This window comes from Penicillium mononematosum, assembly GCF_028829835.1.
Source record: "Penicillium mononematosum strain IBT 11891 chromosome Unknown utg000005l:1.0-9366267.0:1.0-9372171.0, whole genome shotgun sequence".
In the NCBI taxonomy this organism is placed as follows: domain Eukaryota; kingdom Fungi; phylum Ascomycota; class Eurotiomycetes; order Eurotiales; family Aspergillaceae; genus Penicillium; species Penicillium mononematosum.
Genome location: NW_026643275.1, coordinates 7821622 through 7847640, shown reverse-complemented (window position 1 = coordinate 7847640; position 26019 = coordinate 7821622). Strand labels below are relative to the sequence as shown.

Here is a 26019-nt window from a genome sequence, read left to right as displayed (position 1 = left end):
CGCCGCATGTAGGAAATACAGTTCACTGCTTAGACCTAGCGGTTGATCTCTTCCTGGGAGTTTGTTTTTCCTCGCGGTCTCTCTCGGCTAAGGCTCTACCGACTGTTTTGGCATGGGCAGGTGTTAATGATCCTCACGACTCAAAAATGGACGGACTAACCTGGTGGTCTGGAGTGACCCTTTTTTGAGGGTGTGTCAATTCGGCGTACGAGATGCTTTCTTCTTTCTACTTATGGCTACTTCGAGGTTGATGTTCTGCTTTATGACGTTCCCCCTTCCCCTTGTTGTATTTTTTTAAACCCCTTTTCGCTTTTCCTTTCTTTTAATCCTCCTCCTTGATGGCTCAGGGGGATTTTTACCTTTCGCTTGTCTAATACTTGAGGGCACATCGGTGCATTGTTTGTTTTCCCAAATGTGGGTTGCTTGTGTCGAAATACATGATTCCTGGACGGCGTACGGATGGCTTTTGTGATTTTCTGATGTGTTTGACTAGTTTCCTTGAACCAGATGGTTGGGCAAATGAATCGACAATCGCTTTCAAAGTGTCATATTATCCATTTTTGTAGATCTTCAGTGTACCCTTGGGTACTGGTAATATTGGCAGGTGATTGCAGTGCTTCGTGCGGCCCCCTCTGGAATCTCTACATGTAGGAATTGTATCATCAGATATCGTATATCATTTACTAACATTCTATAGTACATTTTTGAAAGTCGTGTACATGTCGAAAGCGCTTCAGAAAATTCTCGTCAAACTCGGCTTCATCCACATGGGCTGTTTACACTTGTTGTTTGCCCGCCAATTTTGGATCTTGTCATTGTCCCATCCAGCCGTGAATTGGTCGGCAATTTCCATCTTGCTAGCAGCCCCAAGTCGCAAGCTCTGCACAAACACACAGGCTCCAGCGGTGTCATAAGTGTAAGACATACACCAATCCTTATCATGGCAGGCCTGACGACAGGCTTCTAACGACTCATGCTGGGGCAGAGTATCAGGTTGTTCAATAATTCCACCGCGGGCTCCATTATCCCATCCTTTTCGCTCTGGCAACTGTCCCAGGCGGTGGTAGTCAACCAAGTCTGCGTATAGTAAGGGGTTCTGCATGATATGAATTAGCATGTGCACCAGTAGGTTCGGCAAAACAAAATCATACCGTTCTATCTCGCTTATCCTCCCACTCTGCCAGCCCAGTCATATCACTCAATTGCGATTTATGCATGCTGATCACAGGCTGGCACCAGTGATGATCATCACCAAACGGAATCGAGTCCAACGGGTGCGCATTGAACATCGGCCACATCCCAGATAACTCGATGCCCTTTTCATACAGCGCAAACCCAAGCACAGAGTCACCGCAGCAATCATCTTTCACCATCTGCATATACTGTTCGCTGAGCGATTGTCCAATAAACTGCCCATATTTACCAGTCTCCCGCGCCACCAATGTATCAACCGCAGCTCTGGACAGCACAAATCCCGAGCCACCGTATGCAAACCAGTTGACGTCCCCATCACCGATACCACGGCCCGGCGAGGGTGATCCCATATACAGAGGGAAGGATGGGTCGAACTGCTCCAGCATTCGGAACAGGTTATCCCACACGAAGTAAGTATCCGTCTCGAGAAAGACGTACCACTCCGCGCTGGGATTCACTTTCTTAGCCCGTTCCACCATGGGCAGGAACTTGAATCGATCGAGTTTCCACCCTGCCGCGCCGTCGATATTGCTCTCCCCGCGCTGGAGCGCATCGTACCCTTCGAACTCCGGAATCTGATTCCGGGCTGAGGGTGGCAGGTCGGCTAGGACATCGTGCACATGATGGCCATGCAGCTCACTCTCCTTGTCTGAGACAACTAGTAGATTGGAAATGCAGCGAGTTACAGAGGCCATGTGCGTGTCGATTCGTTTCGGGTCTTCGGTTGCGCTGGTTTTCAAGATGATCTGAACGCGCGATAGCACGTCTGATGGGAAAGTGTCACAGGTTGCATTTTGTGAACTCCCACCATGATCGCGGTCATTGCCATGCTGGGATTTCCGGAATCGGGTGCTTGTTTCCCATGTCCAGTAGTCTTTCTCGTTCACAAGCTTATCTTTCACGCCAGGTGAGACGTCTTCTGATAGAGCCCCCGAATACAGTGTCAGTAGGAGGATAGTCGAGACGGTCAAGAACACAGCGAGTAATTTGATCTTTGCATTGTATAGAGCTCTGAAAAATGGCCACACGGTTGCAGAGGTAGATGTGCCTGGACCCATATTATATTGGGAGATTGCGCATTTGGGTTTATTAACACAGGGACATAGAAAGAGAAAGGAACATATAATAATAGAAATAAGGCAGAAGTAAAATGGATTAAGGCCTTTGGAACCAAATCCTACAGATCCTGTATGAACGACTCTCAGACGTCACTATAGCGGGTCTGCTCCAAATTGGCCCGAATCATGGTCCTCATGTTGCATGCACCTTGGCTTGACCGCACATTAGCTTAGCTAGAGCCCGGCAATCGCTGAAATTTAGATTGAATGATTCAAGTTCCTTACACAATTTGGGGCGGGGGCCCTCCGGGGGCTCGCCCCCCAGCTACGCTCTAGTTTCCTTAAAACTGTGTATGTAGGCTCATGTGCAGATATCTAATTGTTGTGGGAAACTCATCGATAGGATAGCTCATAAAATAGCCCGGGTAACTATATCATAATGAAAGAATAGGCAGTCGTGGGCCTCAAGCTACTGAGTAACTAGGGAGCCCCGGAATTTTATATGACAGGGATGATATATCGGGTAAGGGCGGAAACTCAGATAGCGATAGTGACCTCGTATCCATTTGCTCCAGTACTGGGAAATCTGTGTCGAAGGGTTACCGTCTGCGACCCAAGCATCGTCTGCGCGTTTCAGCTCCGCTCGGATGTCGTTTGAAACAGTGGTCAAGGCCGGCTGAACTCTTGTTGCTTCGTTGAGATAGTTGAAAACATTGATGACGGTCCGAATGTTGACTAGGGCTTTTGCGTAGTCATCTTCACATATGCGAATCGTCCCGTTTGGAGAAGGACGACACGACATCCTTTGGACCGGAAATGAGAACAAAGCCAAGGGCACCAGCGGCTGGATCTGCTGTTGGATTGTCGGGATCAACTGCGCATTGGTGCTATAGCCACATAGGATTTGCAAATCCCATTTGACTGGATCTGTGACGGGTGGGGGATCTCTTAGTGGCACCGAAGACCTCTTATGTCCTTCGGGGGACAACTGAGGCCCCACAATTTATTCTGCGAAATTCAGGACTCCTACACGCTGCAAAGTACCTGCCAAGGCTGTTTCTGTCCGGCCCGCTGGCTTCCAAAGGGAAAAGGATGGGACTATTTCGGGGCCAACCTTCTATATGAAGTCCCTTATTCCACAAATATGTTGTAGGTGGACGATCAGACCCAACCTTGGAAGCTTCCGAGGTTGTTCTGGCCGAATCCCAGGAGCAGATAAACTTTACCCCGATTCGAATGCGTCATTTGGCCACTTTGTATTGATATGGTCACGTGGTATTGTGGAGGCCCGATTATTGATCAGTTGCTTGTACCTAGGTACTCTGTATTAGGAGAGAGCTTCTTTTCCTCCTCCTTTCTCCCCTCCGTCTCTCTTTTCAGTACAGTGTTGACCCTTGTGTTTTCATTTCTATAGAGTCCCTCGGAAGCGTTCATCATTTTCTTTCAACATGACAACCCGAGGTCGGCCTCCTGGCCTCGTACGCCCAACCACTCTACCAGATCCCACTCTCAATGCACGCCCCGTACCAAGCTATCGCAATTTTGTCCCTTTCTCCTTCGGACAAGGGGCTGCATCAGAATTGACGGTTCGATCGCTTCAAGAGCTAGATACCCTTCTCGAGGCCGATCCACAAAACACCGACGATCAATCCTACTTGAAAGAATTTGATACAGTGCGCAATTTACTCGAACAAGTTGAAAGATATGAGCAACTTCATAATGAAGACGAGGTGCTTGGACGAGACCCTACGTGGGGATTTTACGTGTTCGTGACGGATTATTCGCCTACTAATATTGAAAATATCCCCCGAGCAATGGAAAACCTAGTAAAAGCGGTCGAGCGCAGTGCGCGAGATAGTCCTTGTGTCTATATGGACGAGGTATCCCGTCGCTTTAAGCTAGATGTGGTTAAAGATAAAGAGGCCTTATTAGATGCCTCGGGCGATCGTGTACGGGAGGAGTTTAGGGCCTACCTTCGGACTACGCGCCTACTCGATAGCATAGGTTGTATCTGGCCTCCGGCGAGGAATATGGCTTGTTTTGTTCTTGATAGGAGTACGACTTCTATGCTAGCCAATCTTTCCTTCGATGGCAATCAGATGGATGAGTATAAGGCGTTCGAGGGAAAATCTATCAAAGTTGTGGACTCGCTATGGGAGCGCCCGCACATGAATACCTCCCCCGATCGTGGTGTGCCCCCCCCTATCGTGGTGTGGACCACTGTCCTCTTTATTTCATTCTCAGTCTTTATCTTCGGCTTATGAAGAATACACATATGAGGGACCTCTATCCTATGCACGACATGTGTTATTGAAATGGACTAGTTATTCGCGATTCTACAATTTGATTACAATTGGAAAAATATATCACTCTTGTTCAACTGACGGACTAAACCATAGTGAAATAATGTTTTGTGATTGCACTATGGCATATTTCTTTCTATGTAGAGAAGATGTGGCACATGGAACGATGGTAGTTCTCGATCTTCAGATAGAAAAGCTGGTAATTAAACATCGTCTATATTATTGAAAACGGCATCTAGCCTGTGATATATACCTAGGTACATGGATATATGAAGGTAGTTAGGTAGACCAAATCAGATATTGCCCTAAAACCGAGGTTATGACCAAATGGCCGCTATTTACGGCGACGGTCATGGATGATATATCGGGTAAGGGCGGAAACTCAGATAGCGATAGGGCGATAAGAGTTAGGTGCCTTAGGAAATCGGCATTAAGGCACGCCAAACATCACAAACACAAACATTCAAGCTTCAAGCTTGAGTCCGTGTTACTTCTATTGAGATGCAATTTGGAAAGTTCATCCCAGACGTGTATTGAAGTTGCGCTGTTTAGAGTCGGGCCTGATTCGCGACCTTTCCCCTACTGCCTGCTGCCTGACCGCAATCTCTGGTCCAACAATTCCTCTGCAAACAGAGCATCGCCAACCACGAGCGAACAGATACGACACACCGAATAATTCGCCCACTAGGGCACCGGGCAGACAATGTCAATTCCAGCCCGAAACCCTGCGCGTGGGCGCCGCCTAGACGACGCCCTCTCCCAGCTAGTCGATGGCCTAACCCCCGCGCTCCCGGTCTCCGCCATCCAAGACGAAGACTACTCCGACGCAGAGGAAGCCCTCGCCTCAGCCGAAAGCCGCCGTCACCATGCCCTCATGGAGCGCGCCTGGCGCATTCTCGATACCCACACCAGCACCAACGCCCCAGACCCAGGATCGCCAGCGGGGCTTGGTGGACGGCGCGGAAGTTTCGTGGGAACAGAGAGTATCAACAACGCGCCAGATCTGATTAAGCGCAAGCTGCGCCGTGAAAATATCAGCCCGGATAAGGCGGTGCGATTTTCCAATCTCTACTCCCGCCTCCTGACGCAGCCTGTGTTGTCGCAGAAATGGGGTATCCTCTTTTTGCTTTACAAGTTATCTGCCTCGGAAGAGCCAGTGGATGGCGGGGAACGAAGCCGGAGCCCGTTGCTGGACGAGGCGCATTTGCACAATATGTTGGGGAAGGGCGGTGCACGCCCAAGACGGGGCACGATGATCGACTCGGAGGATGAGGGCCCCGCTGTTAGCTCGTCGGCTTCGCAGCAACACCAACGCGTACTTCCGGCGAAGATGGAGCGACAGAGCTCACTGCGACATGATATCGATCGTGATGGTGTAGACCAGGCTGGATGCAGCTCGACTGAAATACCAGCCACCCGCGTTGATGCTGGAGTCAATGAGCGTCCCAGCGACGAGCATGTTCGTGCCGGCTCGCCTCGGCCTTCGAGCGCTAATCCATCGGGGCCGGTGAAATCCCCTGGGTCTATTGAGCATAGGCTCCTGCGCGACCTTCCATTCAACTTACAGGGGTTGTCTTCGTCGAATCTACAATTCAGTTCCTCGTCGAGCTTGAAATTGCCCTCGAATCTGTCTGCGCCGATAACCTCACTCCTTAACACGTTGGCGGAGCCTTGTCTCCTCTATAAAGGACTGTCTGCGTTTGTGGGGAGCGAAGAAGGCGGGCTGGTGAACCAGAGCTTGCGAGCTGCTATTGCCATTGAGTTGCGCGCATATCTTAGCTTAGTGGCTACACTAGAGGCAGAGATCCGACAGGCGCTGGTCGCGATTGGAGACGGAACCGAGCCTCAAGGTGTACGAAAGGGTGGCGTTACCTTGAAGCGGTGCGTGGTGTGGACGAGAGATGCTACGATGGCCCTTCGACTGATGAGCTTGATTGTGGAAGAGGCTCAGAGTAAGTGCACAGACAGATGACTAGATTTTATTAATGGCTGACACATTATAGGCAAGAGGGGCGGCCAGTTGATTTCCTTAATACACGGGTTTTCAACATCCCATGGAGACCCATTCGTGTGTGCATTCGCCGAGAAACTACTCGAGCATGTGACGCGCCCATTCTACGACATGTTACGACTATGGATCTACGATGGTGAACTGTCAGATCCATACAAGGAATTCTTTGTCGCTGATCCAGAGTTCCGGCCGAAGACTGACCCCCGACGGCTTGCAACCAGCGTCTGGGAGGACAAATATAAGCTTGATGATGACATGGTACCTTCAATCATTGATCAGGAGTTCGCGAAGAAGATTTTCCTGATTGGAAAATCCTTAAACTTCATCCGCCATGGCTGCGGCGATTCGGCATGGGTGGAGGCTTATTCAAAGAAAGCCTCCAAGGAGCTTCGGTATGGTGACACAGCCACTCTTGAGATCTCCATTGATGAGGCATATAAGACCACAATGGCTCGATTGATTTCCCTGATGAATGGAAAATTCAACCTCTTTGATCACCTAAAAGCACTGAAGAGTTACCTGCTACTGGGTCAAGGAGACTTCATTGCTTTGCTCATGGAATCGCTTGCCACAAATCTGGATCGTCCAGCAAATTCACAATATCGACATACCCTAACTGCACAGCTAGAACATGCTATCCGTGCCTCCAATGCACAGTACGATACCCCAGAAGTGCTGCGTCGGCTTGATGCCCGTATGCTCGAGCTGAGCCACGGTGAAATTGGATGGGATTGCTTCACGCTGGAATACAAAATCGATGCTCCCGTAGATGTGGTCATCACACCTTGGGCATCAACTCAATACTTGAAGGTGTTCAATTTCCTCTGGCGCATCAAGCGAGTCGAGTTCGCGCTGAACAGCACCTGGCGACGATGCATGACCGGTGCACGAGGAGTGCTCGGCAACGTGGAGGACAAAGTCGGAGCAGACTGGAAGCGAGCACGCTGTGTGATTGCAGAAATGATCCACTTCGTCAACCAGCTCCAATACTATATTCTGTTCGAAGTCATCGAGTCCAGCTGGGAACAACTGCTCGAGGCAATCCGGAGACCGGACTGCACGCTGGACGACCTTATCGAAGCCCACACCAAATACCTCAACTCCATCACCCACAAGGGCCTACTAGGATCCGCATCCTCCTCGCGATACGGCACCTCGACCTCAACCTCCGTCAAGCAACCAGAAGAAAGCTTCCTCAGTCAACTACACCAAATCCTCAAGTTCATGCTTGCCTACAAAGACGCCGTAGACGGCTTGTACTCCTTCTCCGTTGCGGAATTCACCCGCCGCCAGGAGATCAACGCCAAGATCGAGACCCGCACCGCTCAGGGTCAATGGGGTCTCACAGAGCGTGATCTCCTCTCCCGCCAGTCCAACACCCGGACGGGGACCTCAATGGCCTCGACCCCGGACATCCGACCCGATAGTGCTGGGGTGGACGGCGTCAACACCCCGCTTTCATTATCTGGTTCCAATCTCGCCGCCGACGACAACATGCTTGCCTCGCTTCGCGTCCGCCTCCGCGAACTCTCCGCCGAGTTCCGCTCCCGTCTGACTGTCCTCCTCGGCGATCTGTCGTACCAGCCGGACGTGGATATGCGCTTCTTGGGCGTTGTAATGAACTTCAATGATGTCTATGAACTGCCTAAACGGCGGAAGGCGGCTGGTCCTAGCGCTCGGGATAAGGAGAAGGAGAAGGAAAGGGAGAAGGCTAAACGGAGAGCTGCTGCGTCTGCGGCAGCTACGGGGTCTGGAACTGAGAGTTTTGTACAGAAAGAGGTGCGCAGGGAGAGGAGGGATACTGGGGCTAATGATCCTGGGTCTGCTTCTGGGACTGGGACATAGATGTCTGCAGCTATTACGTTCCTCTTGTGAGGGCATCATTAATGCAATTGACGAGTTCTACGATATTTTCTTTTCATTGGAATGTATACAAAATTGCCGGGAGCTGGATACATAATGGAATACCAACAAAAAATAAAAAGCAAGTTTATTAATAACAAGAAATAGGCACCTTAGGTAAGGATGTCGATGGAGAAGAAAAGTAGGGGGCCTTGCTAATCCTCTCTGTATATTTTCCCTTTACAGTATGCCCTGAAGGGCTGATCGTTAAAGTTCAATATAACCGTGACAACATGGTGAGTTGAACGGCGATGGCACGTGACATCAACATATAAACAGTAAACAGTATAATAATGTGCATAAAAACCTCGTACTCTAGCACCTTAATTGAGCTCGCGTGAAGAAAAAAAATAGGTAGCTTCTCTTTGATTATGCGTGTCATCCTTAGTGCAGGGGCCATGCTAATCTTCTCTGTATATTTTCAGTTGACCATATGCCCCGAAGGGCGAAAGATCTATGCGTTTAGTTCAATATAACCCCACTCTAGGGCAGAAACACACCGTCTTCTAATTTGGACAATATGATTGGTCCGCGGGCGGTTGTCCACGGGTGACAACAGATGGATGGATCCATCCATATCCCGTATGTCACCCAATCAAAGTTGCCGATCCAATGCCAAGCTTTCAGGCAAGGTCTATGGCAACATCCACGGATTAAACCTTGGGACTTTACCTAGGTTGACAACGATCACTTCCAAGTATCTTCCTCGGATGGTGAATTAAGGCCACTACGCCCTAGAGCCGCTCATCTCATCTTCTGCAAGTTTCCTCCAGGAATTCATCGTTGATCAAAACGACCCGAAGATGGAAGTGCTAGAGGTGCCCCCGTGCCATGCAGGACCCTCGCTGGGATCTTTGGTCTTTGATCTACTAGGCTTTCTGAGCCTATATCTATAGAATTTTGTCATTTAATTATACGTTTTTTCCGTAAACTATATGCTGTATGTATCTCAATGCTATATACGCCTGTGCCTTATGTACTAAGCTTGATTTGGAAATCTGTAGGATATCTTGGCCCAACAAAGCGAATGAGCTGGTCCGCCATTTCCATAACGCAACCCCCTATGGGTAAAAATTGACAGCACCCTGGTCCTTGATATTAGTGATGTGGTCGCGGTTGATACATTCAGAGTGCGTGGAATGGTCGTATGTCTCCCAGGTTCCTGGTAACGCCAATCCACAATGGCACGTTATATTTCTGAATGATGGTCAACTTACTCTGTTCCTCAGATCCAGTCACGGGTCCTTCTGCAGAACTCTGCCTTCTATCACCTTCACTCGATTATAACTGTACACTATAGTTTCTTATTTCCACAAGTTCTTCGCCATTTAGGATCTGGTAGTCTACTGGGAAAAACTTTAGAGTGTTTGTAGTAGAACCTGATGAAATAATACTGCAGTTGTTGTGAAGATAGTGACGAATGTCTTGTGTACCATTGAAGGGTTTCCTGCAAGACCCTAGGGACATACTCTACGCCACACTTCATACCAATGATATGAGTCTCTGAATGCCTTCTGAAACATGGCTTCGGGAAAATGGTCTCATCCAAAAAGGGTCATCTAGGTTATTATCTTATAGACAGAAAGTGCAATATGCCGGCTTGATCAATGTATTGCGGTAAGTGATGGCTTTATAAAGAATGCCATTCTAGTGAATTTAGCAATGCTGATGGTAGGTCTTTTAGCCATAGAATTGGAAACATTCCTAGCAATATTCCATATTTTGGCACCAAGTAGGAGAAGCCACCTTCTAGAGGCCATTATAGACATGGCTATTCCTCCCGGTCTTCTCGAATCTATATAGATCAGCACGAGCAACTAAAAGGAGGCAATCTCTTAACATTCGTCAGCTCCCCGCCTTCTTATATCCTCCTTACATTTCAGATTAGGACAAAGTCCATCGACAGGATATTCGCCTAGGCGGTAAACCACATCGGAATCCTGATTTTGCTATGGACATAGAGATCTTTGATGGCTGCCAGTTTCCCTAAGAGTGAAAATATGCATTGGCTGACATTATTACTTCCGGTTGGCCTAGCTTGGGCATAGCTTTGGAGAGTAATTGTGTGCATCTAGTACGGTCAAACTGTTTGGCCTTTAGTAGCAAGGATTCCCCAAATCTCTCCGCTCTTAAACCTACGCTGTTTTACACTGTTGTAGACGAAGTCGTCACCGCCTTAAACTGCCATGGGGTATAAATAAGGTCCCCAGACCCCCAAACTTCCTTTTCTTCTTTTCTTCTTTTCTTTCTCTCTTCAGCTAGTTGGGAACCTACGACATCCGTGCGGGTCGAAAACTACCAAGGACCTACCCATTTTTTGAACCCCGCAGCTAGACTATGTCTTGTTGCACCGTGTCATTGGGCTTACACTACCCCCATACGATGCGAACACTTTTTCATTAACTGTACGGCTTGTCCGGACACTTGGAGAAGAAGTCGTCTAGTATCGTGCATGTCTTAAGGACTACTCGTGGTGTCATGAATTGCGCGTTGTTGTTATGCCTGCGCGCGTCTATACAAAGCCTCTCATTCCGCTCTTGATGTCTTACAAGTTAAGCAGTCATACTCTGGTAGTTTCCTTTGATCTTACCTCCACGTCTACTTGACTCTCTACGACTTAGGCGCTTGTCTCCCGGAACAACGTTCTGGACCAAATGAGAAATTATCACGCATTGCATTGTGGAGTCAGTTGCTCACTGGTGTTGTTTGCTGGAGCTTTGTTTGTCTTCTTCGTAGCCCATAGGAGGGCCGTAGCTCTTTTCCCATCCCTCCTTCTTCTGTGTGAGTAAATATCCGCTTCTTTGCGTGTTAGAGATTCCGGACTCTGGTACATCAATAAAGAGTACAAACTAGGCCGCAAACTTTGTATACTTCGTCGATTACAGCGCTCGAATGGTCCAGTCGGCGACGCATCCGGATGTTGACTCAATAATGAAACCTCTAAGCACAATCTTGACTGACAAGTCCGTACCGTCCACCTTTGTATTCATGCTTTTTATATGGTTTCAATTGGTGATTCCCTTGCAAAATAGCCATTGAGTGTACCTAGGTACTATGTAGATAGAAGAGACAATATGATTGGCCAGCGCAATTTATCGGCAGAAAAAAAGTAGTCTCCGCCCAACCATCTCAGCAACACAATCGAGGTCGCATTTACAGGCCGTGAGCTTCAAATTTCGGCCTTCTTTTGAGCGTCACGCTCCTCCCAATTCTATTTATGCTTTATCTGACCTTGTCGCAACCCACCCTCGGCAACGATGGCGCACCAGACGGACTCCCAGTCCCCTTCGTCGAAAAAGATCGGATCGAAGCTCAAGAAGTCGAAGGATTCTACTGGAGAGGAGAGAAGTGCAGACACACAGGAGTCCACTCCCAGTAAAGGAGACGCCAAATCCGACAAGAAGGACAAGAAGGACAAGAAAAAGCGCAAGTCAGTTTCCGAGGATGCGACACCCGCGACAGACGGCGAAGTGAAGAAAAAGAAGAAGCGCCGCCATACCGAAGACGACAACGAGCAGAATGGCAAAGATGATGAATTGCACAAGAAAAAGAAGAAGCGAGTCTCCTTTGGGCCCGGAACGAAGGAATTCGACGGCGACTCCGAAAGTGAGTCGGACGATGCCGAGAGCAATGACGCTGCCGCAACCGACGGAGCCGACGCAGACACCGAAGACGCCGCAGACAAGGCTATCGAAGAGATGAAGAAGCGCAAGCGAGAGAAGAAGAAGCAAAGGAAGAACGGCACCGCCTCAACTGATGGTCCAATCCACGAGACGCCTATTCTCTCGTACCTGAGCCACTACCACCGAGCACGCGCGACATGGAAGTTTCAAAAGAACAAGGAAACCAACCTTTTCAAGCACCTGTATTCGCTTGAGCATGTCCCCTCTAAGTACAACACATCGCTGCTGGCGTACATGCAGGGCCTGAAAGGTGATGCCGCCAAGGCGCGAATGAGCAATGCTGCGAGGGACGTGATCAAGGCCGATATGGATCTTGACAAGCCGAAGGATGACGAAGAAGCGGAGAATCAGGAGCCAGCCACAAGCCCCGAGTACCTGGAAGCCATCAATGCGTTCCGCGAGTGCTTGCCCAAGGAGACGAGGATCTGGACAACGTCAACTTCGGAGAGAAGTTGGAGGGAGACGTTCAAAAGCGTTTGCCGAAGAGGCAGCGAGCAGAGCTGGTCTTTTTCGCTGTTGCCGGCAAGCTTTTCAGCGCCGAGGATTTGAAGAAGCCGAAATCGAAACCCAAGGCTCCTGAGCCGCCGGTGAACAAGAAGCGGAAGAACAGAACTATGGTTGTTGATATCAGCAGCAGCGAGGATAGCGATGATGATGCCCCGGCTTCGAAGAAGGCTGCCAGCAAGCCTGCGCCGGATAGCGATGACGAGACCTCGTCGAGCGGTGGCAGCAGCAGCAGCAGCAGCGACAGCGACAGTGATGATGAGACATCTGCTACCCCGGCCCCTGCCAAGCAAAGTGCCGCAAGCACTCCTTCATCGTCCGCCCCCAGTGGTGTTGCAATGTCGAACAAGGAGAGCAAAGCTGCCAAGAGGAAAGAGAAGTTTGTGCCGGTTCGCGAAGAAAAGCCCAAGCCTGCTGTGCCGAAAAAGACGCAGAAGCGGAAGCTCAGGACCGCTCAGATCGAAATCTCGAGCAGCGAAAGCGACAGCGACTAGTTCTGACGAATTGGCGTTTGGATTGCTACCTAGGGTTCGGATGTGTATATATCTCTACCACAGCATTTGGGGCGGTGTAATTATGTTCATGTCAAAAGTCATTTTATCCTCATGTCGTCCATAATTCATGTGCATCGAAGTATGTGTATGTAGTAGATGTCTATATGGTTTGTTTGCTCTTCGAAGTTGATATTCCACGTATCCGGAGTGAACAAAAATAAATAGCAAAAATAAGTCCGAGGCAGTCTTTTAATCGTCTATCTACAGGTCCTTACTATTCTGTACAATACCTCAAAACTCATTCATAGTACAATAAAAAGATTCAATGACCAAATGGTGAACTGTTTATAGAATCTGGAAGGCGGTGAAGCCGACTTCAAGCTTGAGCTCAGGCAGCTCTGGCACGCGTCACTATCAACCCCCATCATCTCATCCTCTCGGACCCTCCTTCCTCCTTCCTTTTTCTTTCCTTCTGTTAATCTAGCTATAAAATACCTGAAGATCTGCCGTCATGTCTGGTATGCTCCCTCGTCGACGATGGTCCTGCCCAGCCTAATGACTTCATCCCCGACTGACCTTCGTTCTCTCCGCAGGAAGCGCCTACGACAGACATATCACCATCTTCTCTGACCAGGGTCGATTGTACCAAGTCGGTATGTATTGCCCAATCGCCGATGATTCCGCCTCGATCTGCCCGGCCTCAATCCGTACGCTGTTATCATGACCGCTGACCAAACACCCAGAATATGCATTCAAGGCCATCACTTCAGCCAACATCACCTCCATCGGTGTGAGAGGCAAGGACTGTGCCGTGGTGATTTCGCAGAAGAAAGTCGCTGTAAGATGGATTCCTCGTTCATAGCTCGGGATTGCGCTCACGCTAATCCGCTGCCTACCAGGACAAATTGATCGAGCCCTCCTCCGTTTCACATGTTTTCAAGATCTCGCCTTCCGTAGGATGCGTGATGACTGGCTCCATAGCAGATGCTCGTGCATCTGTTGACCGGGCCCGTGGTGAAGCTGCTGAATTCCGGTACAAGTTCGGATATGAGATGCCGTGCGATGTCCTGGCAAAGCGTCTGGCAAATATCAACCAGGTCTACACACAAAGGGTAGGATTTTCCGCCACCGTGCCATCCCATCTAGAGAGACGGAACAGCTGACATGGTTCTCTTCGAAATTTCTCCAGGCTTACATGCGACCACTTGGTGTGGCTACGACCCTGATCTCTGTCGATGATGAGAGCGGCCCGCAGCTCTACAAGTGTGACCCGGCCGGTTACTACGTTGGGTACAAGGCAACAGCATCTGGTCCCAAGCAGCAGGAGGCGTTGAACTACCTGGAGAAGAAGCTGAAGAACAAGGACGCGGCCACGGGCAGCTGGGAGGAGGTTGTGGAGCTGGGTATCACAGCCCTCAGCAATGTGCTAAGTGTTGACTTCAAGAAGCACGAGATTGAGATTGGCGTCGTCGGTGGGCCGCGGGCCCCCGGCGAGGAGGGAACCACTACAGGGTTCCGTGCCCTGACGGAAGAGGAGATTGATGAACGGTTGCAGGCCATAGCCGAGAAGGACTGAGCGAGCTGGACCTGCAAGCTATGGATGTACGCGGACCAGTAATGGAAGGACTCTGGTGTTTATTTTAGAGCAACAGACGATCTGTGAATGATAACTCAATTGTTTCCTGCACGAGTATACTTTCGGTCATGTTCGGGGCTCATCCTGCACCCTGACGCCATACTGCTAGAGTATCGATCCATTCATTAGTGCCGATACTATGGATATTACGAAGTAGAGCATAGATCGATTATCGATACTACCTATGGATCCTGTAGCGTAACCCTATCGGGTAGTCCGAGACCATATTCAGCCTGTCAAGACTGTGACTGGAGAATCCGCCACCTGTGGGAAAATTGGAGACCGATATTTAGTTTATCACGCATAAAAGCAAGGAGAGGGACGGGCATGCTACTAAGAAGAGTTGTTGTGCGGGGCGCCACATGTGGCTTCGTGGCTGGGTCCTGACAGCCCATAAATTATGCGTCCCAGTGGCCTTTTTCTTCGTATCTGATTGGCCTTGTTAATTGAACTAGATCGGCTAGGGGATACTAAAGTGGCTAAAAGTGAGTTCCCAGGCTAAGAATAAATGTGGCAAATATCCAGCTGAACATGTTCCCTAACTGTCAGATCCACACGTCAAGTCCGAGTTCAGGTCCGAGCAGTAACTAATGCAGGTCCAAGGCTGAGGTCTCCTTTTGCCCTTACTCTATGTTACTCTTTCTGAAATCTCTACAGGGGTCCCACGAGTCATGCATGATGCATCGCAAAAAGGAAGGGAAAAAAAAAAGAAAAAGAAAAAGAAAAAAGAAAAACAAGAAAAAATTTCATGGTTCCCCACTGAATAGTTCACTCTATACTCTCCAATCAGCATCATGAAACACCATCTCTCGTCTCATCAGAGAACCCAAATCGGCCGCACAGGAACCTAATCTCATATGCGGCCCAATGCTCTCTCCACTTCCAATCTACAACTCGGACCAGTGTTAATGCAATAGGGTCTTTTCCCAATACATAACCCTTTTTTCTGTTCCTTTCTCCACAGTAGGATCCATCTCCTTGGGACAGGGATGGTCCTAGTCATACCGTAAACGGTTTCTCGGGAGCTTATGGAGTGGCCCGGTCCCATCCCAGCTGTAGTCGACAACCCGAGCTCCCTGAACGTGGGATCTTGCCCGCCTATTGGTGCAGCTCGTCCTCTCGGTAATGATGCATCCTGACGTTGGCTCCGCTGTTGCGGGCTGATAAATCCTTGGTTTTTTTAATGTTATTATTATTTTGTAGTATTCTGGCTTTTTTCCTTTTTCGGTTGAGGGTCGTTGGCTGTCATGTATGGGGTAAGGACACCATTTCCAAACTTTGAAGACTTATATCTTTCCTACCCCCCCGGCTGTTGGTGGCCTAACATTCTCGACTCCATAGACCATTAGTTCCTATGACCATTGCCTTTCCTTCATCTCTTATTGGTTATCTTTGATGTCCATCCTTTATACTTTCCTTTTACCTTCTTCCTACTCGTCCAACCTCTGATCCATTAGCCTCCTATCTATATACTTAATCTACCAGAAACATGGCAGACGGATGTAAGCTGACCATGTCAAACAATCACCCAACAACCTGCTAATAACCATGCAGTCAACCAAGCCCGCGCTATGCGAGTCGCCGAGATAATCAACGACTACCGCACCCTCCTACTCCACATCTCGCAACAGCAAGTCGAAGCATCCCAAGAAGAATACTGGGAAGACGGCTTCGTCGTCCTCCGCGAGTCCCAAGCCTCCGCCCAGACCCTAATGGCCGCCAACTACCAACCCTGCCCGGTAACAGGGCAAGGGAACGCCGAGACCGAGAAAGCCGAGCTACAGAGGTACATAGAACCCGAACTACCCCAATCAATGTCACGCTAACAGCCCCTCTCCAGAGTTATTCTGGACGGCAGCGCACGCCGATTCCAAGCGCATAAGATCTACCTGCGCGCCGCCGCGGCCCGGCGATGGGCCATGACGCGCGCCAGCATTCTCCGCGGCTCCCCTCCAACAGCCCAGCACTCTACCGCCTTGAAGACCGCAACTGCCACCCTCCATCAGGATCTGGCTCGTTTCACGGACCAGCATGTTGTGGCGGACTTGCGAGCTGCTGATGTGCGCGCTGGTCACTGGGTTGATGATGACCCGTCCTTGGAGGCGATCCGTCGCTGGATTGGGAGTCGGTAATTGTGGTGATAGGGATATGAAACGGATATGAAACTCGACGCGGAAATGGATATGGATATGGAAACGGAAACGGAAACGAATGCATGTTGCGTGGGGTTGAGGTTGGGGTTTTTCTTCTTTTCGGATTTTGCCTTCTACTGATTCCCTGCTTGTGAGCCTTGGGCTTTGTATGATTCTTCTAATAGAGGGGCTTGCGAGGGATGGGTATATACGCTGGTCGTGTATACTGCCTCGAGACAAAAAGAGTTTGGATTCATTGCGTGGTTTTGGTTACTACGATATCCCTCTTGTATTTCTTTTTTTTTGGGGTTGCATTTCTGCTTGAGGTGTTATGAGATATTCTAGAAATCGAAATCAATTCTATTTACACTGTTCAAGTATTGAAGATTGGATCTACTATCTTGTATGGACAGTATACTTAGTAGTATACACATACTTGCATAGAAGGGATGATAGCCCTAACAGCCCCACAATGATCGGACACAAAAGTACCTGTCTTTAGAACATACAAAATGCAAAATTTGCTCTTAGGGACCGTAAAGATACATAGAGGCCTTGATCCTGTCGGCAATTGAATTTCACCTGAACCCGACACCTGGGGCGCCGAGGCAGACATGCCAGCTGAAAGATAAAGATCCACCAACAATATCCGGCAGTGAAGGATTAAAAAAAAAGACGTTGCAGAGATCAAAGTGGATCGGGATCAACTTGCTCTGGCGATTTCGGGCACGGCTCGCCAGGCTAAGGGCGTTAGTTCGGCTGTGTAGATCCAATCAGCACGACGAACGACCAGATCGCGGCTGGAGTTCAGCTATCGATGGACTGGAATTTAATTTTTTTTTTTCTTTCTTTTTTCTTTTCTTATTGCTATTCATTTTTATTCTGTTCTGGTGGGGTTGTTCTTCCCACGTTTTATATATATTTTTTTTCTCCTGAAATTGTGGGTTTGTCGGATCACCTCCTATCCATACATTTCTCTTCTATATGTCTTCCTAGATGTCTTCTCGGCTGTTTCGGCCCTCCGAATAGCCCCGTGTCTGATTCATGTCTGTTTCATTCGATCGGCATTGAATGAGTACGAGGTGGGGCATGTTGGATAAAGATGCTGTGTCGATCGTTGCACATCAACTTCGGTGACCTCCGTGATGTCCATTGCATTGGTGGATAAACACTACGGCATTTCACAATATAGAATATAGAACTACCCATCTCATGCATCAGTTTATGTTGTATAACTCTTATATTGTGAGCTCAGCATTCATCACATGGGAATCACAAAAGAGGAAATAAATACACGGCAACTAGATAGGTAGTATCGAGGCCAAGCATACTTGGGCATCATGCATGGACCTACAGTTCCCTGTTAATATCCTGATGTATAGGTTCGAGGATCATCTTCTGACCAGGACGAAGGGTGTTAAACTCTGAGTCCACGTGTAATCCCGGTCGATCGTTGTACATCACTCGCTATATCACTACGCGGGATTGCCGCTTCCCCAACATTTCTCGGCTTGAGGTTGTCACTTGCCACGGGTTCAATGGTCGATCTACTGCCGAAAGGGTCCAATCCATACTCGATTCCCCATGTGGGCATATTAATATTCGAGAGCGTAGGTCGTCTGACCAAGGTTTTATATATCGAGGTATTGCATGGAGCTAATGTTAACCTACAATTGAGGAAGGGGACGTGCTCACTAGATGTTATAGAGGCGCTTTTAGATCTGCATTGCGTGGGATACTTTCAATCATGAGGTCTTCGACTAACTTCGGAATATTCAATTTGACAATATAATAGACGAGCTCTCATGACTAGTCATGATTCCACCTAGTATTGCTTCTTTCCTTGGGCCATGTCGCATTCTTGCCTAGAGTTGCATTCTTCAACATCACGAGTACTCGATACTTCCTATCTTGTGCTTACGCCAATAATCTAACATACTATTACATGAAACATATTAGGGATTGGCTCAAAATGAGGTTACATGCACCTTGAACAGGTGGAGGTGTCACGCACCACGTTTTCTTGGACCCTTCTGGACATGTAGTCAACATACATATAGTCTCACAACTCGACTCCAGATTGTACAAATTATATCTTTGATTACGCAGATATATTAACTGATCTCCGGTCTTCTATCTGATCCTTTTTTTTTTATCTTCAGCCACGGTTGTTGCCTTGGTGCCTTAAACCAATACACCGCCACATGTGAGTCCTGCCCAATGACGTTGTGGCGTTGATATTGCCCAGACGCCTAAGGTACGACAGTCCACTAACAATTAGGCTGCGACATAAAGTACCCTAGAAATACTCGACTCTTAGTATTCTTTGCTGTTCCTTTTGTCTCTAACATTAACTTTCTTCTGACTTGAAATTGTGGCTTATCGGCTTAAGCCCATTGCTTTGTTTACCCTACTTGTGGCTGTTCTCGTGCAGTACTTCAATCCTCGTACCCATACAACAACCATGTCTGACATGAGATCAGTCGCCTATTTTGTCAACTGGGTATGTGCATAATCTGGTTCCCATTTCGATCCCGACCGCATGACCGTCCATTTCACAATGCCAAACTCTAACTGGCTGGACATACACACTCAAAAAGAACAATGTTGACATACCCCATAGGCAATTTACGGCCGCAACTACAACCCACAGGATCTGCCCGCCCACAAGCTGACACACATCCTCTATGCATTTGCCAACGTTCGGCCCGAAAACGGCGAAGTGTAAGTCATGCCATTTGTCCTTATAAACTCCAGAAGACGTCCTGACCCAGAATCGCAGGTACTTGACCGACTCTTGGTCTGATGTCGAGAAGCATTACCCGACAGACTCGTGGAATGATGTCGGTGACAATGTGTACGGATGTGCCAAGCAGCTTTTCCTGCTCAAGAAGCAGAACCGCAAGATGAAAGTTTTGCTTTCTATCGGTGGCTGGACGTACTCGGCGAATTTCGCGCAGCCTGCGAGCTCCGAGGAGGGTCGGACTACATTTGCTGAATCGGCCACACGTCTGGTTCTGGATTTGGGATTCGATGGTATGTGTTATGTTTTATTGGACTGGGTACGGCGTTCAATGCTGATGTTGACTCTTTTATAGGTCTTGATATCGATTGGGAATATCCCAAGGGTGAGTTGTCAGAATATAGTCAAAGGAAGTGTGAGGCTCATTTTATATCCAGATGACACCGAGGCCCAGAACCTAGTTCTCCTGCTCCAGAAATGCCGAGAGGTATGTCGTTCTCTGAATCTCGCATTGAACCAACTGACTGGAAACAGGTTCTTGACAGAGAGGCTGGTCCCGATCGCCGTTTCTACTTGACAATCGCCTGTCCTGCCGGTATGTCTACCATATCCCCGGTGATGGACAACTGCCGTGAACCAAACTAACCGCTACAGGCGCGAGCAACTACGAGAAGCTCAAATTCCAAGACATGACCCCAGTGCTAGACTTCTACAACCTGATGGCATACGACTTTGCCGGAAGTTGGGACACCAATGCGGGCCACCAAGCAAACATCGCTCCTTCAAATTCCAACCCTGCATCTACACCATTCTCGATCAACGCTGCTCTGGACTACTACATCAACGTCGGCGGTGTGCCACCCGCCAAGATCGTCATGGGCATGCCGCTGTACGGACGTGCATTTGAGAACACCGATGGACCCGGCGCGCCCTTCTCCGGGGTTGGAGAGGGTAGTTGGGAGAACGGGGTGTGGGATTACAAGGCACTGCCTGAACCCGGGGCTGAGGAACAGTTCGATGAGGAATCCGGTGCCTCGTTCTGTTATGATGGCGGTGCGCGCACGATGGTTTCTTACGACTCGGCCCATATGGCGCAGGTCAAGGCGAACTATATTCGCGATCGCGGACTGGGTGGTGGTATGTGGTGGGAGAGTAGTGGTGACAAGGGTGGTAAGGAGGCTGATCCAGCGGAGGGGAGCTTGATCGGTATCTTTGTCGATGGTGTGGGTGGTGAAGGTGCTTTGGATCAGTCGGCTAATGCTCTCGAGTATCCCGAGAGCAAGTATGACAATGTCAAGGCTGGCTTCCCGGACGAGTAGGTGAGTGAGAGCTTGCATGGCGTTTTGCATTGCTTTTCGCAGTACAGTTCTTGAACAGACAGTGTGACAATATCGATGTCTACGAATACATACGAGTCTATCATTACGTGGGAATCTCGAATTTTCGGCGGATGCCTAGTTTTGTTCTTTGTATTGACTGTAGCACATGGGTATTCCAAGGAACCATCATCAACAAACGTCAACCGTGATACTCCATCACCTGCCCCGATCTAGCGAAAACCATGTCCAAGCTCGGCGACAGCACACCACGGCCCGACTTAGACCATTTATTTGGCCTCGTCGAAGACGTAGGTGAGGTGGCACTTACCGCAGTACTGGCGGTTGTGCATAGCGGCCATGAAGACACCGGCACCACACTATAAGAAAAGATAAATTAGTTTCCGTTGATTGAAATTCAAGGGTATGTCGCAAGACAAAAGTAATCACATACCTCGGGAGCGGGGCACTCGCGGCGAAGACGCTCGATCTTGCCGTCACCGTCAACCTTGTAGTACTTGAGGATGGCGAGCTTGGTCTTCTTGTGCTTGTGCTTGATCTTCTTGGGGGTGGTGTAGACCTTCTTCTTGCGCTTCTTACCACCACCACGCAGGCGGAGGACGAGGTGAAGGGTCGACTCCTTCTGGATGTTGTAGTCCGAAAGAGTGCGGCCATCCTCGAGCTGCTTACCAGCGAAGATCAGGCGCTGTTGGTCAGGGGGAATACCCTCCTTGTCTGGTGCGGGGTCAGCCTATGTTGCCTTTTCGTTGCCTTTTCTGTTTTTCGAGTCGTTTGTGCGATCGTTGCTCGCGGATTTCGACTGGGCTTACCCTGGATCTTGGACTTGACATTGTCAATGGTGTCGGAGGACTCCACCTCAAGGGTGATAGTCTTACCCGTAAGGGTCTTGACGAAGATCTGCATCTTGATGAAGGCCTGCGAACGAAATGTCAGTGAGATGCTCGCGATCAAAATGTGGCAGACAGAGAGAGAATGGACAGAACGCTAGTTTCGTATGCTCATCACATTCCTATCTGCTTGTATAGGACCAAAACTCACCTCGACAGTCGTGTCTTCCTCAACCTTGCAAGATTGAAGAAAATCGTTGTGCGCGGCAGCCGGTTGGTGATTAAAATCGTTGTGTGGTCACGTGGGTGGGTCGTATACCAAAAGGAGTTTAGCTTAAAAGGAAATGCTGACCGACCAGATCACATGATGGGAAAGGAAGGACAGACGGGAAAAGTGTCGGCCCGTCTTGCCAGAGAGCCCCACACGTGACTCAGAGGGATGTTCATGGATTCATGCCTGAGGCCATCAATACATATCCCGTGTTAGACAGGTCGAATCAGATATTGATGTGACGCCATGGGTACCATATCAGTCTATCGGGCCTATGGGTACTATATATGGAGCCAAGGTCTATAGAGTATGAGATCGACTTGTTTATATTGAATCTCCTCGGAAACGAACCGAGGAGTTATCGAGTTTATAGGAATAGGTAACATTTACATGCATTTTATCACAGGGATTAACTTCCCTTGCAGAAGAAGTCGAATAATTATAAGCAAGGTCCTTTTAGCGAAGGATAAAAATCGACGATGGGCAAGGGAGGACCCGCTTTTCGTCAGAAGTGGCCCGTCCTTTGGTTTCCCAGACGCCCGTCTAAGGGCGTTGCTATGCCAACACCCCAATTTGTTGATGAGAACGGGTCTCACATAGATCGGGGTTCCAGAACCAAACCTTGGAAACCTTCATACATTCGCATTTCTGCTCTTTCAGGTTCAGTTCAGAATCTACTTGAGCTGTGTGACATTTTGAAGCTTGACTTGAATTACTTGAGTTGAGGCTCTAACAAACCTTCCTACTTTCCTTCTTCCTAGTGCTCATTGCTTTCATATTCACATACTGACACTTCAATCAGGAACCGAACCGTCAATCGGCGATATCATGAACTCCAACGCGCTGGGAACCGGTCGTCATCGCCGCCAAATCTCCACACCAGTTGCGCCTTACCAGCCCGCGCCTGTCATGACCAATATGCAACCCCGTCGGTCACATCGTCGAGGGCAGACTGTGGATTACAGCTCTTTCAGTCAACAGCCCACTATGGACCGACACATGCCGAAGACGGTCTCGCAGTTGCGAGATTATTTTAACGAAAAATCAGGTTTCCCATCTCAACAGAGGGATGTACAGCAGTATCAATCCTATGCCCAGCAGCCCGAGCGGTCTTTCATTCCATCAAGTATGCACATGCAGCAGCCATATCAATATCAACCTCACCAGTCGCTCGGGTCTGACTGCCAGGCTTTCAACCAAGAACAATTGCAAGCGATCCACACCACCACTGGAAGCCCTGCGCCTTCTTCTGTTGGCGCCCCGGCTTTGTCTCGATCAGCCAGTGAAAGCTCCGAAAACACACCATTGAAGCTTGCGCTGCACCGTATGCAACAAGAGCAGTTCTCAAACCAGCAACAGCAACAATTTATTGGCAATGCCGATTGGGAATTGTTTCCTCAGCGCAACATGCCAATGGGCCAAAACGAGCAGGTGACGGCCTATGCCGGATCAATGCACCCAGTCTCTGTTCAACCAAAGGCTCCATCTGCGAAAATCCTTTCGCAAATGTCTACTGCTTGTATGCATCTTTGGTCTTCAATCTAACCAGTCCGAAGCTAATTATATGGCAGACTCCCCCTTGACCCCCAACTCTACCCCATTGAAAAGATCTATTGATTATTCCATGTACAGCAATGACCCAACACCCTCCAAGTCCCAAAGTTTCTCATTTCCCCATACCCCTGCTACTGCTGAGATGCAGAGAGCCCAGTCTTTGCAAGGCGTCCCCTATGTCAATTCTGTGCAGATTAAGCAGCAAATGCCCTCCCCCGTCAATTCTCCGATTAGCGCGTCATTCACCGAAGTTGCCGATATGCCATCCCCAAGTTCATATGGAATGACACCTCAAAATTCCAATGTCTCGATCACATCTTCCACCGGCAGAACCAAAAAGCGAGCCCCGTCTTCTGTGTCATCTCCCATCGACCTACCTGCTCACGATGACCTCGATGCTCGAGTCAAGGCCTCAGTCCAGCAAACCGGTATTTCGACCGACGAAATTGCCAAGTTCATCTCTGGCCCTGACCCCAAGGATGGCAAGTGGGTCTGTCTATATTCGGGCTGTCTTTGCCGCTTTGGTCGCAAGGAAAACATCAAGTCCCACGTCCAAACACATCTCGGAGACCGCCAGTTCAAATGCGACATTTGCGAAAAGCACTTCGTGCGCGGGCATGATCTCAAGCGCCATCTGAAGACACACAGTGGCAACAAGCCCTTCGCATGTGCCTGTGGTGCCAGCTTTGCTAGACAGGATGCCCTGACTCGTCACCGCCAGCGCGATATGTGTATAGGAGGCTTCACCGGTGTGGTTCCAAAAACCACCAAGCGTGGCCGTCCCCCAAAGAAGAAGAACAGCCGCCCGGATATCGAAACTCGTCAAGCCAAGTCGACCCGTACTCGTCAACGTGTTGCTGAAAAGTCCGCCTCAATCGCTTCAGTCAAGCCTCAGCCCACTCTGCAAGATGCTCCTGTGTTCAACTCGCCCAACTATGCCCCATCTGCTGCCGTCTCGTCGTACACGCCACCCACTTCACCTGGAAACAGATATCACACCATTTCCTCGCCATGTCAGACTTACAACTCCCTCGATGCCCAGCTCGAGGATGACATGTTGCCTTTGTCACCACCCCAGCTTGCTCACGCTAGATACGAGCAGGCAATGGCTCAGTACGGATCAGAGTTCGGCTCCCAGCCCTACTCGCAGGAATCCACGTACTCGCAGGAATCTCTCTACAGTGACTCTGCTCTCTCGCCTCGGGAAATGTCCTCCCCTCGCTCGGCGCCCACTCTGGCCGAATCATCCGTCGGCTCGGAGATCGATATCTTCATGACGCAAGACCCCTCCGACGACTTGCGAGAGGAGTTCGGCCATCTCGCTCACTCGGGTCTGCCTGGATTCCCGACTTATCAGTTCGTCGATTCAACCGACTTCGCCCCTGTCTCGTCCTATTACCCTGAGAAGACCTTTTCTGGTATCCCCCACCTGGACGACGACCTGACGGACCCAATCGACTGCTTGTCCAGCGAGTTCCTGGTGGACCCTTGAACGGCTTTTGTTACCAAAAAAATCACAGCGGCACATACGGCGCGGCTTATCATTTTCTTCACGGCGAGACTTCTTTGCAACGATATGGGACGACCTTGTACACTTTAATGACCCACGACAAAATCGGGCGTTTTCTTTCTCTGCACATTTCGGGATTTGAAACGACTTTGCGGACTTGCGGGTGTTTCGGGCTAATTGCTTTTCCCTGCCCTTATTTCTCCCTGTATTCCTCTCTTCTTGTTTCTGGTTTCTTTTGTCTTTTCGAATGGTTGCTTTATTCTTCACGTCCTTTTGGCCTTGTCGCGTCTCTTTGAAGATGTTCGATATATATGGCGGCCTGCTTATTCCCGGTGTTTATCCTTCTTTTCTAAATGTTCCCCCATGATGCGATATGTATTTGACGTCTTTACTTTCAATGGATCTTTTCTGTACCTACCTGTCAACAAAGGATGGCTTAATCGAAGGATTATTTCCTTTCGATGACAGACATAATTGCGGATAGCCTGTACTCTACTATTCAAACTTGCTACGCATACAGCTTGCATCCAGTCCTATACACTATTTTACTGTACTGATCTGTAGATCTGAGGAAAGGCGCCATAAAGAGCCAGACAGCCTAAGGGAACGCACCCCCAGCGACCTTCCTCTATTCTGGCGACTTGAACGCCCAGGGTTCGAAGTACAAAGTATTCGTTCACGAAGAAAGTAACATATATTAAGATACTACTCTAAATAATGCGTGTTTCTATTGATATTTCTAACGATTCTGCGTCATGAATGGCGTCTGACGGCCTTCTCGTCGCATTCTATCCGGGATTTCTGTACAGCTCTATCAGATCCCGATCGGCTGACCTGCTTTCCACTAGGAGCACAGGGAA

General features: G+C 49.1%; 9 protein-coding genes across 9 annotated transcripts; 7 read left to right on the top strand and 2 right to left on the bottom strand.

Annotated features, from left to right (window-relative positions):
- Positions 1-733: 733 nt before the first annotated feature.
- On the bottom strand, positions 734-2252 carry N7519_011176 (uncharacterized protein; the record flags this gene model as incomplete). The annotated part of the gene is made up of 2 exons (XM_057297949.1): positions 734-1096; positions 1152-2252. The coding sequence occupies 2 exons, from the start codon at positions 2250-2252 to the stop codon at positions 734-736; spliced, it is 1464 nt and encodes a 487-aa protein (XP_057145831.1).
- Positions 2253-2721: 469 nt separating this feature from the next.
- On the bottom strand, positions 2722-3054 carry N7519_011175 (uncharacterized protein; the record flags this gene model as incomplete). Its single annotated transcript, XM_057297948.1, has 1 exon — positions 2722-3054. One exon carries the CDS (start codon positions 3052-3054, stop codon positions 2722-2724), a length of 333 nt encoding a protein of 110 aa, XP_057145830.1.
- Positions 3055-3700: 646 nt separating this feature from the next.
- On the top strand, positions 3701-4516 carry N7519_011174 (uncharacterized protein; the record flags this gene model as incomplete). Its single annotated transcript, XM_057297947.1, has 1 exon — positions 3701-4516. One exon carries the CDS (start codon positions 3701-3703, stop codon positions 4514-4516), a length of 816 nt encoding a protein of 271 aa, XP_057145829.1.
- Positions 4517-5258: 742 nt separating this feature from the next.
- N7519_011173 (tubulin gamma complex associated family protein) lies at positions 5259-8411 on the top strand (the record flags this gene model as incomplete). Its single annotated transcript, XM_057297946.1, has 2 exons — positions 5259-6507; positions 6559-8411. 2 exons carry the CDS (start codon positions 5259-5261, stop codon positions 8409-8411), a joined length of 3102 nt encoding a protein of 1033 aa, XP_057145828.1.
- Positions 8412-11725: 3314 nt separating this feature from the next.
- Positions 11726-13149, top strand: N7519_011172 (WKF domain-containing protein; the record flags this gene model as incomplete). Its single annotated transcript, XM_057297945.1, has 2 exons — positions 11726-12548; positions 12569-13149. 2 exons carry the CDS (start codon positions 11726-11728, stop codon positions 13147-13149), a joined length of 1404 nt encoding a protein of 467 aa, XP_057145827.1.
- A 471-nt stretch (positions 13150-13620) lies between these two features.
- Positions 13621-14725, top strand: prs2 (proteasome core particle subunit alpha 1; the record flags this gene model as incomplete). The annotated part of the gene is made up of 5 exons (XM_057297944.1): positions 13621-13667; positions 13743-13802; positions 13893-13987; positions 14049-14261; positions 14339-14725. Exons 1-5 carry the CDS (start codon positions 13661-13663, stop codon positions 14723-14725), a joined length of 762 nt encoding a protein of 253 aa, XP_057145826.1. The 5' UTR covers positions 13621-13660.
- Positions 14726-16274: 1549 nt separating this feature from the next.
- Positions 16275-16917, top strand: N7519_011170 (uncharacterized protein; the record flags this gene model as incomplete). Its single annotated transcript, XM_057297943.1, has 3 exons — positions 16275-16287; positions 16340-16571; positions 16626-16917. The coding sequence occupies 3 exons, from the start codon at positions 16275-16277 to the stop codon at positions 16915-16917; spliced, it is 537 nt and encodes a 178-aa protein (XP_057145825.1).
- A 2464-nt stretch (positions 16918-19381) lies between these two features.
- N7519_011169 (glycoside hydrolase family 18 protein) lies at positions 19382-20979 on the top strand (the record flags this gene model as incomplete). Its single annotated transcript, XM_057297942.1, has 7 exons — positions 19382-19420; positions 19541-19641; positions 19700-19953; positions 20016-20045; positions 20098-20147; positions 20195-20255; positions 20315-20979. 7 exons carry the CDS (start codon positions 19382-19384, stop codon positions 20977-20979), a joined length of 1200 nt encoding a protein of 399 aa, XP_057145824.1.
- Positions 20980-22923: 1944 nt separating this feature from the next.
- Positions 22924-25141, top strand: ace2 (putative C2H2 transcription factor (Swi5); the record flags this gene model as incomplete). The annotated part of the gene is made up of 2 exons (XM_057297941.1): positions 22924-23614; positions 23667-25141. The coding sequence occupies 2 exons, from the start codon at positions 22924-22926 to the stop codon at positions 25139-25141; spliced, it is 2166 nt and encodes a 721-aa protein (XP_057145823.1).
- Between the last annotated feature and the right edge of the window lie 878 nt (positions 25142-26019).